The sequence below is a fragment of the Corella eumyota genome, chromosome 1 (assembly GCF_963082875.1).
Source record: "Corella eumyota chromosome 1, kaCorEumy4.1, whole genome shotgun sequence".
Lineage (NCBI taxonomy): Eukaryota > Metazoa > Chordata > Ascidiacea > Phlebobranchia > Corellidae > Corella > Corella eumyota.
In genome coordinates this window covers 21,482,991-21,500,990 of record NC_137490.1, presented here as the reverse complement: position 1 = coordinate 21,500,990, position 18,000 = coordinate 21,482,991, and the positions used below count along the sequence as shown (strand labels likewise).

At 27.5% G+C, this 18,000-nt stretch overlaps 1 protein-coding gene across 3 annotated transcripts; it reads right to left on the bottom strand.

Moving 5' to 3' along the window:
* Positions 1–899: 899 nt before the first annotated feature.
* On the bottom strand, positions 900–15,459 carry LOC145752100 (uncharacterized). Of its 3 annotated transcripts, none has more exons than XM_082568316.1 (26): positions 15,238–15,459; positions 14,781–14,844; positions 14,562–14,671; positions 13,888–14,020; positions 13,530–13,696; positions 12,937–13,110; positions 12,545–12,712; positions 12,100–12,280; positions 11,115–11,221; positions 9,803–9,953; positions 9,343–9,423; positions 8,903–9,024; positions 8,185–8,320; positions 7,438–7,565; positions 6,856–7,030; positions 6,367–6,437; positions 6,200–6,276; positions 5,789–6,006; positions 4,957–5,705; positions 4,276–4,853; positions 3,800–3,946; positions 3,118–3,483; positions 2,860–2,975; positions 2,262–2,463; positions 1,810–1,925; positions 900–1,317 (listed from the first exon to the last, which is right to left on the bottom strand). In XM_082568316.1, the coding sequence occupies exons 1-26, from the start codon at positions 15,385–15,387 to the stop codon at positions 1,241–1,243; spliced, it is 4,764 nt and encodes a 1,587-aa protein (XP_082424442.1). In that variant the 5' UTR covers positions 15,388–15,459; the 3' UTR covers positions 900–1,240. The 3 variants fall into 3 exon arrangements, with proteins under 3 accessions (XP_082424442.1, XP_082424450.1, XP_082424458.1); XM_082568324.1 differs by having other exon boundaries at positions 3,169–3,483; XM_082568332.1 differs by lacking the exons at positions 14,562–14,671; positions 14,781–14,844; positions 15,238–15,459 and adding an exon at positions 14,160–14,178.
* Positions 15,460–18,000: the final 2,541 nt, after the last annotated feature.

Sequence of the window (18,000 nt, the reverse complement as noted above, 5' to 3'; positions counted from 1 at the left end):
AGTTTAGCGTTTTAACGGGGTCATAAATCATTTTACTCGCCCAATTGAAGCCGACCGAAAAGAGAAAAAATACGAATTGTTTGTTGTGCCAGAATGGAAGCGTTACCATTACTATTAAGATGTCCGACATAGGGGCATTTGTAAAATAAAGAAACTAACATTTTGTCGCTTTATCCTCGCAGTAGGAAGGTCATTTAAACCACATTTACTACTGAATTGTTTTTAGCACTCTTTTATTGTATTTAAGCTGTTTTAAGAATTAACTAAATATTTGTTTTAACTTGTTAGTAATATATAATAGCACATAATGCAAAGTACTTTATACTAGCCTTAAGAAAATTAGATTTTTAGACTTATAGAAAGCTGTACAGGTTAAGTGGATTTCTTGATTAAGGTAATTCAACATAATTGTATATAAATAGAAATATATATATATTTTTTATTACTATAACTTAGGTTAAGTAGCAATAGCATTTGTTATACTTATGAAATAAGAAAAAAAACAGCAGCAAGGTGTAGTGGTCAGAACTCTTAGTTTCACTACATGAGGTCCGGGGTTTGATCCCCAGTGATCTTCTGCTGTAGCAGCCTTGAGTAAGGCGCTATAAACAAAATAAAACCAGCATTTAATCAGCAGCCCTGCTAAGCCAGCACCTAATCAGCAATTCAATTACTTATTTGACAATTACAATCAATAATATCTCAAAAAAGTATAGATTTAAACAAAAATTAGCACAAAATTTAAACTATATAAAAATATTTGTATTCGGCAAGAAAAAAAAATCATTTCACAGTAGAAAAAAAATCAAAATAATTTATAATTCATCCTCAAAATAGAGGAATCGTTTAAAAATAATGGAATGTAAAACGTTTTAACTCAAAATATACAGAATTAAGGTAAAAAATTGAACAAATGGTACTTATATACAAAATAATAATGAACAGTAATTAATGTTTTAATACCATATAAAACAAATAGTAAAAAAATTTAAAGAAATAAACTACTTTAGGAATTAACATAATATTAATAAAACATATGTACCGTACAAAGAAGTAATAAAATTGGCACCTTTAATAACTTAATAAAAATACTAAAAAAAATCATTTTGAAGTATCATATAGTTAGAGTATAAAATGGGTAGAAATTGGCAAAAAAATTAAAAAAGAAATTAGACAATTTAAAATAAAAAACAAAATGTAATGATGAGTAATAAAGATGTAATAATGGCTGTATTGTTGTTTAATAGTTTCTCATATTATAAGAGAACCTAGATGGATTGGTTTGATTGTACTGTGATGATCCTTTCAAATCTGAATCTAAAATTATTAAAGTTAAATTGTTACAAAAATTTTTAAAAAATTACTACTAAAAATAGAATGGTTATAAAAGATTTATTTTAGAATTTGAACTATTTATTAAGTATAAAAATTTACATATAAGTTATTATTTTTAAACTAAAGTTATGTTTATTAAAACTTTGCATAAAAAGTATGCCATAATCTATAAGAAAACTGACAGCGTGGTGTAGTGGTCAGAACACTTTATACACTATATGAGGTTTAGGGTTTCAACTACTCCCATGCTGTAGCGCCTTAAGTAAGCTTTATAAGCGGTATAAACTTCTGCTAGGCCAGCACTTAATCAAAAGCTTATAATTATTCAGGTAATTATAATCTATAATATCCCAAACTGCCACAGGCAATTAGAGACTGGGTTGGAGTAACTGATGATACTCTATGTTTAAGTCGCGCATTCGACCTTTCCACATGAAGGGCTGGCTATCAATAAGTTGTGATAATTAAACTTACACATTTTCTGCCACTGTAACGGCATTTTGTGCACCTCAGATTCATAAAATTTATAATTTCTTCGACTTTGGAATTTTTCTGATGATTTTACTTTTGCTGATTTACGTTTTGGGTTTCTAAAACACAAATAAAAATTCTCAATTAAAAAAGGTGAAAAAACTTAGTGTTAAATTAAATCAGAACTTTATTAATTTAAAAATCTTGGTTAAACCAACTGCTAACTAAACCCTGGAGAAACAAACAAACCAATCTAATACTACCTTTTTTGCTAGTTTATTTTAAAAAACTAAACCTTCAACCCCAATTCAACTCTTAGGGGTTTATATTGATAAAATAAATATACAAGTAAAAGTTTAAATGGTTGGTTTGTCCGAGTTGCCCAAGACTTAGTTGGTTTAAGTAGAAATAACATAGAACGAAAATTATTGACCACAAAAATTGTGAAAACTGACTTGATTTTAGAACTCGAACTTTTCCACTCTCTGCCTCCCATCGCCAAATACTCAACTTCCGTTATCGGATCATCCTGCCGAGCAAATTCTAAATCCTCTTTGGAAACCCTTCGAGGCCGAGAGGTCATAGGTCGATGTACAGAGGTCAAGGGTCGTGGCCTTGAAGTTGATTTTCGATGATCAAAAACTGCCATTGATTTACCTTAAAAAAATTTTAGTTAAAATCAATATTTAAATTTCTGTTTAGATAATTTAAAAAAAAAATATTTTTCGAGTTTTATATAAATTTTTTTAATTAATTCTTATGTAGAAAAGCTTCCTTATTACCTAAAAACAAAACAACGCTTATACCTCCAAAAATTTTAAGAAAAACTTTGCCAGTTTAAACTAAATATTATTTTTGTTTAAGTTTTTTGGGCATCAATGCAAAAAATAAAAAGTTTACCAAAATAATAAAAACATTCATACAACTGGAAAAAATGACAATTTCAATTTTATAATTTAAAATATTTAATTTACAAAAGTATTTTATGGTCACCAAACCTAGTATTATCATTAACCCTCTGTTCCTTACCATAAATTTTAGTTTTTAACTTACCATAAATTTTAATGAGGTCATCCAATCTCTCGTCTGTGAGGTCATGACTCGAAATAATTAATTTATGCCTCCGGTGGTTGCTATGTTCGGTTTTTGGACGAGATTTTTTCGTTCTCCTAAAAATATTTACGAAAAATGTTAAAATAATTAAATTTTTTTAAATAAATTTATATTTTATATTAATCAAAATATTTTCTGAAAAAAAAAAAAAATTTTTTTTTAATAAATTTACAAAAACTTATTTTTTTCGAAAATGACCTTTCATAGAGGTCAAGTTCACTAGAAAGTACTGAGGTCACGTCTATTGACCTTTCATGCATGGGGTCATGACCCAGGTGACCTCCACTTGTCTGGGGTCGAGTTTTATTTCGCTTCACTGGGTTCACTTTTGAGGTAGTTTGTGGCAAACTATTAAAACTTGCAGTACTTTGTGGTAAATTGTGGTAACTTGCAGCACTTCGTGGTAAACTATTAAAATTGTGTGAATTTTGCATATTTGGTTGAACAGAAGATTGGTTTGAGATATTTTGTGGTAAGTTGTGGTTGTTTGTGGTAGTTTTCAGTTGATTTTGTCGTTTCTTGCACCTTTTCTTGTATAGCTCAGGGTAATTTCTTTTGAAATATCTGATAAAATATAAAAAAATAAATTATAATATAAAAAAATATCATATTAAACACTAATAATGGAGCTTAGTGGACAATTTATGCCAAAATAAATAAACTATCAGTTGGGGTGCTTAAGTTATTTTTGGAAAATATTAGCTGAGAGTTGTGACTATATTATAAAAATTTAAATGCCGACTATAAGGCAAAATATTAATTAGATTTTGTTGAAATCAAATATTTAAAAAGGTAGTAGCCTATTAAATCAAAAAAAATAAAAACAATTAAACGAAAATATAAAAAAAAAATATCCCCTAAAATAATAGGAAAATTTTACCTCCACCATGCTCGCTGAAGAACGATTGCAGCGGTGGTAACTTTTTTAAAAGCTAATTTTCTGTTTCGTTGCAGGGTTTCCAAAACTTTTCTCTCAGGCGCAGATAATTGCATTAAACTTTCAATATATTCAGACATTGGCAGGTCACTTAAATCAAAAAATCGATTTAGTTTTTTAAGTTTCACACAAATTTTAACATTTTTTTTGCAATAAAAAATTTATTTAATCACTAGTTAATAGTCTGCCCTATGATCGAAATTTGAATTGTCGTAATATGGTCGCAACTCTTAACTAATATTTGCCTGTTGTAATTTACCTGCTCATCACAAACGGCAGTTTTATTTATTTTGTAACCCTTTAAATTGGTTAATCTCCATTATTTATACAACTTTTATTTAGATACCAAATGAATATTAAAATTTGTAAAATTCAGTTGCATTATTTTTTTCCTAAAAGTCAAAATACAATTTATTTACCTGTTTTGTTGTATTGGTGAAGTGTCGATAAAACAATGCTCATTTTCTAATTTATCCTCATCTTTATATGCTATTCCATGAACGGTTGTGAATTTAATATCCTCGTCTTTTCCAATACTATCAACATCCAGGTTCTGAGGGGAATTCCCCACATGCGGTACCTCAATTATTTGAGAAATTTGATTTTGGGAAATATTTTTTTGACTTCTTTCAACCGAATTTTTAGATAAATTACCAGTTTTTGAGTTTTCTGATTGAGTTACTCGGATATCTTCAACAGAAGATTTATTAGATTTTTCATTTTGTTGTGAATTTTCAGGATTATTTGTTATTTTTTGATTTAAATCTGAACTTTTGCTACTTAGAGAACTTTTTAAACTTTGTTTTTGAATTTTTTTGTTTGAAATTTTTTGATCGTCACTTTCAGTCGAAATTTGAGGTTTTTCTAATTGTTTTCGTGATTTCTTTTTCCTTCTTTTCTTTTCACTTTTTCGAGTTATAACATCATTTACTATGACATCATCAGTTGTCTGTGGTTGACCCCCAGATGAACTTTGAGGTTGAGTTGAACTTAAATCCTAAAAATATAAAATTAAGAAAAATATTAAAAAAATTTTTTAATTAACATTTTGTTTTAAATTTAAGTTTATAAAAATAATTTATTATTTTAAACAGTTTTACCTTTGCTTTTTGTTTTTTAATATTAACAGATTTTTCTTTAGATAATTCATTTTCTTTTATTTCATCATTATCAGTAGATTTTAAATCTTTAATATTTTCAACAATTTCTTTATCAGAGTTTTTCTTTATAATATCATCATTATTAGAAGTTGTTAAATTTTCGTGATTTTTATTTGTTGTTTGTTCTATATCATCTTTTAATTCCTTATTTTCTTTTTTTTCTAGTGTAACCAAACTTTTGGTATTATTCGAATCTGAATTATTAATTGTAGTTTGCAGAGTTTCTAAATTTTTATTCTCATTTTCAAGGGTTTCCAGTTTATTTTCTGACAAATTTTTATTTTCCTGAGTTTCTGAATTATTTTGTGTTAAATTTTTATTTTCTAGGGTTTCCAAGTTATTTTCCAATAAATTTTTATTTTCTAGGGTTTCCAGATTATTTTCTGTTAAATTTTTATTTTCTAGGATTTCCAAATTATTTTCTGACAAATTTTTATTTTCCAGAGTTTCCGAATTATTTTCCAACAAATTTTTATTTTCTAGTGTTTCCGAATTATTTTCAAATAAATTTTTATTTTCTAGAGTTTCCAAATTATTTTCTTTTTCCGAATTTTCCAAGTTGTTTTCTTCTTTCACCTCAGCCTCAAAGATTCCACTTTCAGTTGCATTATTATTAACTTCAGTGACAATTATCTTTGTGGGGGTGTAAATTAGGGGGTCTTCATTTCGTTGAAACTCTTTTACGCTCCCTAGTGGTAAAAAAAATTAAGATTAAACAAAAATGTTAAATTGTGAAAAATATTAAAAATTTTTTTTTTTTTAAATATTCAACCTTCGTTTAAAATTTCAACTTGGGGTTGTGGGGTCCCAGGTTCGTTCAAGGTCATGACCTTTGACTTGATTGTTCGTAAAGGTGACTCAACATCCAAAGTGTCTTGTCGTGACGCATCATCACCGGAATATGCTGAGTCAGCAAATATTGAGTCATTGTAAGGAGAATTGGGGATAAACTCTTCACCAACCATTAAGTGTTTGTGTTTGCCCCGTGTTCTAAAATCGAGGATAAATAATAAATGAATGATAAATATTGGGAAACACTGGAAAAATATGCATTCAAAAAATTTTTAGAAATTAAAAAAAAAATAATAATTGGATAGAAAGTAAAATTAATTTTTACAAGTATGACACTTTTAATAATTTATAAAAATATTTTTAATAATTTTTTTTTTTAAATTATTCTTACTTTTCTTTTTTGTTTTTATTCTTTAAAGCTTCATGTTTAAATAACAAAGATTTTCTTTTTAGGAAATGTTTTCGGACCTGAAAAAAAATAGAATAAAAACATTATTTGAAATTTTCTTACGCAAAAATACAGATGAATATTAAGGATAAACATTAAATATTATATACCAGGTAACCACGATAACAAGCTTGTATTCTAGCAGCAGCAATATCTCTAATTGTTTCAGATGATAAAGCTCCTATAAAAAAAAATTAAATAACTTAACAAAATGTCTAAAAAGCATTTAACCAATAATATTTATAAATATTTTCAGTTTTTAACATTTTCATATAGATCAGTTACAAAAGATATAGAATACAACACATTCATGTTATGTTAAACATCATTAGATAATATAGCTGTTTATTAGAATAAAACAAGGCTCAAAAGATAAATATATTCAATATGTATCCTGTAAAGTTAATAAAAACTGCCATTTGTACAGTGCAGGTAAATTATCGTTGGCAAATATTAATTGAGAATTGCAACAATCTTATTACAATTAAAATCGACCAGCATATAAAATGTGTGTAAAAAATGCAACCTATACAATAGGCACTTAACTAATAAAAAATACTTTAAAGAGCACATATATATTATAAATTATCATTTATTACCTTGTTCAATAAGATATTGTGCTACTTCATCTCTCTCATGCAACAAAGCATGATCAAGTGGAGTCAACCTTTCCTCTGTAAACTCCATTAAATTTGGAAACGCTGAACATTGAAACAAAAGTTTGGTGGCATCGAGGTGACCGGAATGTGCTGACCAGTGCAAAGCTGACATACCCTAAATAAAACAAAAAATTTTCTGTTTTTTATCAAGCAGGGATTTAGTATATACAATAATGATTAAAAAAGTTTCTAAAAATTTTTTTTGTTTGATTTTGTGAATAAAATTTTACATTTTTTGTCATATTGTTTTAATAGTTGACAGTTTTCTGAACATTTTAGGACATTTATAATTAACATACTCAAAAAATGAATAAACTAATATTTTAAACCTTGAATTTATTAATAAACATAATTGTTAATAAGTTTTTATGAATAAATGCTGACATTTTTCTGCATATTGATTTAAAGATTGTAAAAACCTTTAACATATTTATAACTTACATATTTAAAAAAACAAATAAAATTATGTATTATCCAAACTTTAAAATTGTTGATTCTTATTTTTGCTCCTAGGAAAATTACCTCAAAATCTTGTAGATCAACATTAGCTTTGTTCTCCAGAAGTAAATTCATGCAGTTTATAAAACCTCCAAATGCTGCACAATGAAGTGGAGATCGATTGTAACCATCTCTTATATCAGGATCCAGTCCTACATTTAACAAGTATTTATTTAAATTAATTGTTTAAACTTGAATATATCTATAAAAAGATCAATGACAAGAATTAAATATTATTAAATGACAAAAAAAAAATTAATTCCAAAAATCTAAATCCATCAATTCTTTAATTTTATTCGAAGACAAAATTTTAAATTCTAAGACAACGAGAAAAAATAACACATTAAAATAGAGCAATAATTGTGCTAAAATTTTCAAGCTATATAAATACTACTTGAATTAAAAATTTGAAAATGTTAAAGTTAAGAAAAAGGGGTTTAAACCTATTTGTACAACGCTTTTAAAATGTTTAAAATAGTTAAATAGCAAAATTTGAAAAAACATTAATTTTCAATTTTGTGAAAATTACAACAAACTATATTTATATAATTAAGTTTAGTGGACAAATATATAAATGTGTAAGCCCAATTCATATGCCTGAAAAATAAAAAAATGCCATTTGTAGATTGCATGAATAAATTTTTAGAGGCAAATATTAGTTAAAGTATGTGACCACATAATAAATTTACATTCCAACCGAGGGTATCTAAGAACTGGTATGTAATAAATACTAAATTTTACTTTAAAATACAAATTTTACACAAAACTCACCTTTCTTGATGAGAAAGTCACAAACATCAGCATGACCTCCAAGAGCTGCCCAATGTAAAGGTGACCTCTTCTCAAGGTCAATCAGTGAAATACTCGCGTTGTAATCTAATAAGTTTTTTACAACTTCTAGATGGCCCTGAACAAAAAAAATTTTTTTAAGGAATTCTTTATACAGGATGTTAGGCAGTGTGGTATTTCAATCACGGCAGCTAACCACAGTTCAAAAGGTTTTGGGTTCAAGCCGCACCAATGCCACACTATTTGCCCACCAGCGCAATGTTTACAGATAGCTTAAACACCTAAAGTTTCAGGTCTAAGTCGCACCTATGCCTAAATATTAGCCCTTTTTGTTATTCACGGATAGCTGAAACATGTTACAACAGCACACCCTTTCCCATTAAAAATACAAAAACCTATCACATAAAGCCTTTGGTGACATAGATAAAAAAATACTGAGATAAAAAATTATAATTTATACCCTTATAATATAAATGATAATTATGTAATTACTATATATACACATATTGAATTTGTTCACATGTAACAAAGGTAATTTTACAATGTGAATATAAAGTTAATTGCATTACTTTCACTGAAAGTTTAAAGAATTGCCTTTACCAGTTATATATTGTTAAAACTTTTACTTTGTTATTACTTTTAAAGAGCTCAACAAAATAAAATATTTTTTTATACATTTTAACATTTACTTTTTATTTACCTTTTCACACCCACCAAACAAGGGGGTATGGTTCATGTTATTTTGAAGGTCATGTCGAGATTTGAAGGTCAACAGTAGGTCAGCTGATTGAGCGTGACCATTATATGCTGCCATATGAAGAGCTAAATCAATCAAAAAACAATTTTTAAATAAAAAAAAGCTAAGAATAAAAGTTATCACACAGTTTCTAGTTTTTTTAAGTACAGTTATCCTTTTTTTAAGTAAAACTACCGTCTTTACAGTTAGAATTTTAATTGTCTTTATGTAATCCCAATTATTAAATAATGTTTGCCAATAATAATTTACTCAAGCCCCACAAACCACAGTTTTTTAATTTTGTATGTATTTATATTGGACATACATATACACTTACATTGTCCACTAACCTTCTTTTTATATAAATTAAACAAATAAAACAATGTTTATAATAATTAATTTACCAGTGTTTCCCTTATTATCTGTTCTGTTAACATCTACGACGTAAGAATGTTTAAACTTTATCGTTGATCGGGTTTGGATTTCTAAAAATATAAATACAATTAGTTTTTTTTTTTAATTAAAATTTGTTTCCAAGAAAACTAAAAAAATTCTTATTCAATTTAAAATAATCACAATTAATAAATATTTTAAAGGTATTTATTTGATAACTTATTAATTTATTCTGCGCAATAAATAAAACTGCAAATAGAATTTAAATTTAACTGTTAGTTCAATTAGCAATATAAAATATTTATAAAACCAAAAATTTACCTAATATATATAGTACTAAAACATTTAAAAATTAAACTGATGTTACCCTATGTTTAGGCCTAAATTTGCCCTTTTTACATTGAGGATAATATTTATTTAAAAAAAATAATACAACAAGAAACTTATAATTAAATAATTGGATGACCAAACCTGCAGGATTTTCAGGTTGTTTGAGGTTGAGCAAAGTTGCAATCACTTCATTTGCCCCCTTCCCAGCTGCCCACATCAATGCATTCCTCCCATCTATATCAGCTTGTTCCAACACTTTGTTATCATTCTTCACTATCTCCAGTAACACACCCTTTAAATATAAGTTATATTTGACTTTGTGGCTGAAACACTTGGCTTCACTACATGAGGTCTTGGGTTTGAACCCCAAACGCTTCCATGTTGTATTGCCCTTAGGTAAGGCTCTATAAACAGTATAACTTTATGCTAAGCAAAAACCCCATCTTGAGTTTTAATATCGGGGTAATTATATATCTATAATACTTGAACTGCCAAAGGCAATTAAGTTGGCCTTTTAACATCAAGGATAAAAAAGTACAAAAAAAATTAACAACGGATTTAACCAACCACCAATGTAAAAAAAAATTTAGTAACTGTGATTAGTTAATGTTATGCTTAAAGATATATTTATTGAAAAAAAGATTTTATTGAAAAAATATTTATTTATTGAAAAAAGATTTATTTCAAGATTTATTTGTTGAAAAAAAATCTTAATTTACAGTTAAACATACATCCACAAGATGGTATGTAGCTAAATGTAGGTAATGTTTTTTATATATAGTTTTAAAAATGTAAGGTAACACCTTTCTAAACAATGAAATATTACAAATAATTTATGAATAGTAGTTTTTAAAATTATAAACTGAATCAAAGGAAAAAAGTTTGTTATGTAAAAAATATGTAAAAGACTGAATTTCAATTGGCCACTTATATGTATTAAGTGATATAGAATTAAAGTTAAGTGTTATCTAATCTACTTCTAATTAGTTCAATTATTCAACCACAATAAAATTTCATTTATAAATTTTAAAAACATGGGGTTTGTTATTTGTTTTCAAATTTCTGTTTTATTTTGTTTTAATATTTAAATATGGTTAACAAAAAATTATAATATTAAAACTAAATTGTTTATTACATTTTTTTAAATCGAATTATGTTTATGAAAAAAATCAGTATATTGCTATTTTCCTTTTGACAAAAAACATGCAATAAAACTAAGAAAAGCATAGTCAATCACAGGCAAAAGTCCTCAAAAATTAAAATAGTTTCAGTAATATATTTATACTTCTTGTTGGAGAAGTACTAACTCTATTTAAACGCAATACCCTTTTTGCAAAACCTTTGACACAAATAGCTATACAGCTTTAAATTGATTTTTTTTCTAAAATATACCCACATTACTTAAAAGTGTTTTCTCTATTAAAATATTAGTTGCATGGGTAAAAGTACTTACCGCGTTATTGCTCAGTGATGCGTATAACAATGGTGTTGCTCCGTTTGAATCGGAAACTGAATTTTTAGCTCCGACTGACAACAATAATTTCACTATTTCTGTGTTGCCTGTGAATAAAAAATTCATAGTTCAAAAAATAACAAAAAACATTTTTTTTAAATCAAAAAAAAAGTTAAATCTATTAAACCAATTGCATTATAAATTATAATTTAGTTTATTAAAAAAAAAAAATTAAAACAGGTTGAATTTCTTAAAGCTTTGGCACAAAAAAAGTTAAATTTAAAGACAAAAAGTTGAAAAAAATTCAATTCAGAAATTACGTAATTATTAAATTGTTCCTATCAAATACCACATAAAAACAATTAACTAAATTAAAGTAGGTTCTTATATTTTGATGATTCGATTAATTAAATATTTGTGACATTAAGTAGCTTGTGAGTATGCTAAAGTGGTATATACCATTTCATTGAATAAAAATTTCATTCACATATTTTGTTTAAGTAATTAATAAAAAGCAAAAAAAAATAGTTAAAGTAGTACATTAACTGTAATATATTAACTAGCTTTGAAAAAATAAGCCTAATGGTTTAGCACAAAAATGGGTAATTACTTAATTTAAAAAAAATGATATTTTGAAAAGTGCCTATTTATATTTAACTAAAACAAACTAAATTTTAATAGTCGATTGATAAAAAAAATGTTAATCTAAAAAAATAAATAACATTTTTTCCTAAAAATTATTCCTAAAATTTATGAATTATTCCAAAAAAAAAATCGCTAGTAAAATTAAAATCAAAAATATCTAAAAACTAAAAAACAACATAGGCTACCAAAAAGCCAATATTCATACAACAAAAGACAAACTAAATACTACAAAATATTAGTTTTATTAAAAATAAATAAAAATTTTCGTCTTGAAATTTTTTTTACCTAGTCTTAACAAAAAATTAAAATCTAACAAAATTGAAGTGAAAATTTTACAAACCCAGTTGTGCAGCCCAATGCAATGGAGTTCTGAATGAATTATCCAATCTGTCCACTTCACAGGTCTCCGGTTCAAATCCCAGTAAATACTCAACAGCAGGCACATTTTCATGAGCTACAGCATAATGTAATGCAGTTCTACCTTCCCTATCTGGCCAGTTTAATATACTAGAAGATGAATCCTGGAAACATAATTAAATAAAACAGTTTAAAATATTACAAATACTATCTTTATATAATAAAACTGTCGTTTGTGGTGCGTGGGTAAATTATCACAGACAAATATTACTTATAAACTTATACAAGTTTTTTTATTTTTAGTTGAAAATGTTAAAAAAAAAAAAAAAAAAAAAAATTTTTTATATTTTTTTTTCTATAAACTGAATTTTTTACAAGATTCATAAAACTTAAAATAACAAAAATCTTAAAATTGTGGTGTAACTTACAAGCAGAACTTTCATGGTGGCCACGGCACTCGTTGCATGTGTGTTAGCAGCCCAATGCAGCGGCGTTTTACCCTCACTGTCAGGCATAGCAACATTGCTGTTGTATTTGATCAAAAGTTTGACAAATTCGGCGTTACTGAATGCTGCACTCCAATGTAAAGCTGTTCTCTGTTAAAAATTCAAAATATTTTCAAACAGTTTCGTAATTTTGAATATTATCAAGTAGAAATTAAAAATGCTATTAAACAAATTTCTAATTTTTTAATGTTTGCGTGAAACTTATATGTAAGATGCTATTTTCTAAAAAAAAAAAAAAAATTGAAATCATTTTTTTCAATTTTGTAAATTAAATTATTTTTCTGCCCTCAACGGGAAACAAACCAGGGACTTACATTTACATTATCATTAACATCCACCATGCCTGGACTCAACCTTTTGAGTAGAAACTCAAGACATTTTGCATTTCCATTCCTTGTAGAAAGATGTAGAGGAGTTTGCCCGTCTTTATCTTTTGTTTCGATACTCCCTCCACGATTATGAAGAAGTTCAAGAAATTTGTAACTTGCCTAAAAAAGGGAAGGACTTTATAAAAAAATGACAACACATAAAAAATATGACAGATAAAGTATCCAAATGTGCAATAAAGTAGAACAAATTAGGCTTGCATGACAAAAATAAGTTTTTATATATTAGTAAAGAGTTATAAGAGTCTTACCAGAAGCTTATAAAAAAAAGTTTAAAATACTTAATATATAAATATGATAGGCTATACAAAATTTCTCTACATTTGCCATAACTTACACCTTAATGCTTATTCCAAATAATATGTTCTTTGGACAAAAACTTTTTCTATTTGCATATAACTGTACTGAGCAAATTAAAAAAAGTTTGGCAGCGCACAAATAATGTGAATTTTTTGGGTGCAACGATTAAAGTTTAAAGTTATATTACTACAAATATAAAAAATTAATAACAAATACAAGACCTTATGTGCTGCAAGATGGACGGCACTTCTTTCAGCTTTGTCAACTTGATCCAAATTACATTTTAATTTCAACAACAACTTTGCACAATCAATACGATCCGATAAAACACAATACATTAACGGGGTTCTCCCAAAATTATCTGGGGCTTCAATTATTTCGGGAAACGCTGGAAACAAAATTTAGATTTTTAAAAATAAAAAAATACTGTACTAACAGTAATTGCTTAAGTTTAATTTTGTTTAGCAAAAAAATAAAGATATAATGTATATACTTGAAAAAACAAATTAAAACACAATTAAATTAATAAATTGACAATAAATATAAAGTAAAAGGAAAATAAATTTAAAACTAACAGACCTGCCAATATTTTTTTAGTTTCACTTTTGTCCCCCTTAATTATAGAAGCATACAACTTCATTAACTGCTGTAATTTCTCATTTACTTGCGTTGTATTCATAACATTATTTGAATCCTCATTAACAGGTTCAGCCTATAAGAAATAAAATTACAATTAAAGTTTTATGTTACAGAGTTTTGCAATTTTGAAGGTGATGTATATAGCACGTTAGTATGATTGACAATAAATCATAAAATGGCTTTAGAGCCTTTAAAAAATGTGTGGTACTTACAATTTAATTTTCAAAAATACTGGAAAATGATTAACATAAAAACAACGAGTTACCATATTTTTTCGTGTTACCTAGAAAGTACTAAGTTAACATAAAGAATGTAAACAAGCTAGTTCTTTCTACATCATTTAACGTCATTTTTTAAATTAATTTTAATTTTTTTTTAAAAGTTGTATAACTTAAAAAGTAGGTGAAATTATTTAAAGTTAAAATTATTTTTGTGTTCAGTGACACCAACTTTATCAATTTTTGAGTATGAAAATATTGTTAATATATGACTTTATGAATATATATTAACCATTATTACTTACAGTTTGTGGTGTAAAAAATAAGTTAGGATAAAAAAGTATTTACAAATTAACTACAATTTTAAGTCAATTGTTAATATATTTTTTTATTTACTTGTGGAACAGAAAGTTCAATATTGCCGTTCGGAAACAATTCTTCACTTTCATCTTTATGTGATGTCATAATCGAATGATTTTGAAGATCATTATTTGATGATCTGATTTCTGATGAAAAAAAATTTATTTATTTAAAAAAAAATACTTTAGCTACAACAACTTTTACAATATAAACATTTGGTGAGCTTCCAAGGCTTTTTCTATTTATTTAAATTACCATGGTCTTGTTGGGAGCTGGTGGATGGAACTAACTCATCACCATTCTCCTTTATTAGAGCTTCCTAAAAACACAAATAATTGTCTTAAGTTAAAACAATTTTACAGCATTAACATAAGGTTACTGTCAAAGCCCAGTATTAAATATTCTTTAATTTCACTACAAGCACTTTTAAGTATGATCCTCACTATATTTATGTTTTAATGTTGTTAAGTCAAGTTCTATTTTTGCTTTGATCTTTTGTTAAAAACATGCAACATTTTAATTATTAAAAATTATAATCAACAATATCCCAAATTGGCAAAGTTAACTTAAGACTAAGTTGGGGTAACAAATATAACTCGTTTAGACTTGAAAGTCGTTATTTCTTTTAAAAAATGTGTCACTTTAAAAATTAGAAAAGAAGGTTACATTAGATATAATTCTCAAAGCAAGTTGAACATAATTCTTTTTTTACCTCGAACACTTTCGTTTCAGAATCATGATATCCGTTCAAATTAAATCCAACTTTAGTTTCTCTTTTTTGTTTTGGTCCATCCAGATCTATATTAATATCGCTTGAAACTGAAACAATTGTCTGTTTTCGTCGGCGCTTAAAAAAGTTCATCGAATTTTTCTTAAAATATCTCCATTTTGGAAGTTTTAATTTTTTCTTTATCCAGTTATTACAAAAATATCTGTTAATATATCTAAACATATTTATTGTATTAATAAATTTTTTTAATGTTCTTTCTTTAATTATTAAAATCTTTTCTTAATATTTGATCTTGTAATCTTACTGCATTTTACAAACTTATTTATGACAAGTTTTGGGGATTATAAAATTTGACAAATACACAAATTTAGGATCCTAAATAATAGAATAAATTGTTATGGATTGCTTGTATTAAGCAAATTTCAAATGGGTTTTGGTTTAATCCAAGCAATTTATTCCAATTTTTGTTCCATGTATTTTGTTTAAAGCTTTCAAACTAGTATGGGCCTTTATATTATATAGGTACCCGCCATCCAGTCTAAAAAGTAGGGCAGCGTGCACGCACGAGACTTTTATCGGTGAAAAAAACGCCGGCTCGAAATTAACATTTTGCACGCCTGGTTTTTCGCGCGTTCATGCCATTTTTTACACTTGCACGCATGAGATCTCGTTGAAAACTGCCCTACTTTCCAGACTGGCCCGCCATAGACACATAGGATCTTTAGAAAATCACTACCAGACTACCAAAATAAAATCCACAAAGTATAAACGGAAACCTTTAAAAACACATACAAAATTTTGTTAATTAAACTTTATATTAACTTTCTAATAAGGATTAAAGTAAGGTTTGTTAATAAAACCTTTTTTTAATTCAAAAAAAGCAGGTCTTTTTTATTTTTATGTAGGATTTGCGTTAAATTCAACTTAACTTTTTATTTATTTTTACACACAAATTGACAAATTGAAAAAATGAGTTATTAAATCGGTAACTCTCGCCTGTTAAATTTTAAAGTCATCTAAAAAATTGAAATACAAAAAACTAAAAAACAGTAGTCTGTCCTAAAAAAGCAAAAATGACTTTTCAAACTATTTCACACACCCCCAAAAAATATTACCGAATAGTTTTACTAACGTAATACAGTAATTAATTACAAATCTAACCTTACAGCTGTAAAGTTTAACAAAAACTGTTTGTTTTCCGTAAATTGTTTACATTAACCTTAATTGAATCGGACTTAATCTACCTGACGAAAATATATATTTGACGGATCAACGGATCGAACGGATTAATGGATCAAGTTTTATTAACTGAATCAAATATATATTAAATAGATATTACATAATTCAAATGCATATTTGACGGATATTTAATTAAACAAAGAAGTTTCATAAATTAAACCCTTATCCTAACCCTCACCTATTCAGATTACCCATTAACACATCCGACCCATTCGATCCTTCTATCCGTCAATCAATCCATACGATCCGAAAATATATTCTCGTCAGGTGGATTAAGTTGTAATCACCTTAATTGGCACTACGTTAAAGGCGGAGTGCTTGTATGGAGTGCGGAGTGCTTTGATTTTTGCGGAATGCGGAGTACAAAAAATAGTTATTTTTTTTAAATTTTTTACTGACGTCACTTATAGTGACTTCATCAAAATGTTATGCTAGGACGATGATAGCATAAAGTTAACATACAACCATCGGTGGTACATAAAATGTAGAAAACTATACGCAGCAGATACTGATAAATGATAATAATTTTTAGGCGGAATGACGTCATAACCCCTGTGTGCCACATTTTTATTGCCACGTTCCCAACCATAAGTGACGTCAATTGCTTACATTTGAGATATTGGTAAAAGTGCCTACCTTCTGAGATATTGGTAAAAGTGCCTACCTCTAAAGAATGGGTAAAAGTGCCTACCTCTAAGATATTGGTAAAAGTGCCTACCTCTGAGATATTGGTAAAAGTGCCTACCTCTGAGATATTGGTAAAAGTGCCCACCTCTGAAGAAAAGGTAAAAGTGCTTCCTCTGAGGTAGAAAGTACCTGCCTCAAAGGTATTGGTAAAAGTGCCCACCCTCTAAGATATTGGTAAAAGTGCCTACCTCTGAGATATTGGTAAAAGTGCCTACCTCTGAGATATTGGTAAAAGTGCCTACCTCTGAAGAATAGGTAAAAGTGCTTACCCTCTGAGGTAGAAAGTACCTGCCTCAAAGGTATTGGTGAAAGTGACCATCCTCTGAAATACTGGTAAAAGTGCCTACCCTCTGAGTTATGGGTGAAAGTGCCTACCTCTGGGTTATTGGAAAAAGTTCCTACTTCTGTGTTATAGGTAAAAGTGCCTACCTCTAAGTTATAGGCAAAGGTGCCTGTGCCTACCTCCGAGTTATAGGTGAAAGTGCCTACCTTATAGTTAAAGATACAAGTGCTTACTTCAAGGTTAAAGTGCCTACCTCTAAGTTAAAGCTAAAAGTGTCTACATTAAAGTTATATTAACAAGTGCCTACCTCTCTAAGTTGAAGGTTAAAGTGGCTACTTCATAGTTATAGATAAAAGTGCATACCTCTGAATTATAAGTAAGGGTGCCTACTTTAAAGTGATACATACAAGAGCCTACTTTAAGGTTAAAGTGTCTGCCTCTGAGTTTTAGATAAAAGTGCCTATTTCAAATGTTTAAGTAAAGGTGCCTACATCTGAGTTATTGGTAAAAGTGCCTACTTCAAAGTTATAGGCAAA

Coding starts and splice junctions, on each gene's coding strand:
- LOC145752100 (XM_082568316.1), bottom strand. CDS start 15,387: ATGAACTTTTTTAAGCGCCGACGAAAACAGACAATTGTTTCAGTTTCA. Junction 12,281..12,544: donor CCACCATGAAAGTTCTGCTT/GTAAGTTACACC, acceptor TTATGTTTCCAG/GATTCATCTTCTAGTATATT. Junction 8,321..8,902: donor TGTTTGGTGGGTGTGAAAAG/GTAAATAAAAAG, acceptor TTTTTTGTTCAG/GGCCATCTAGAAGTTGTAAA.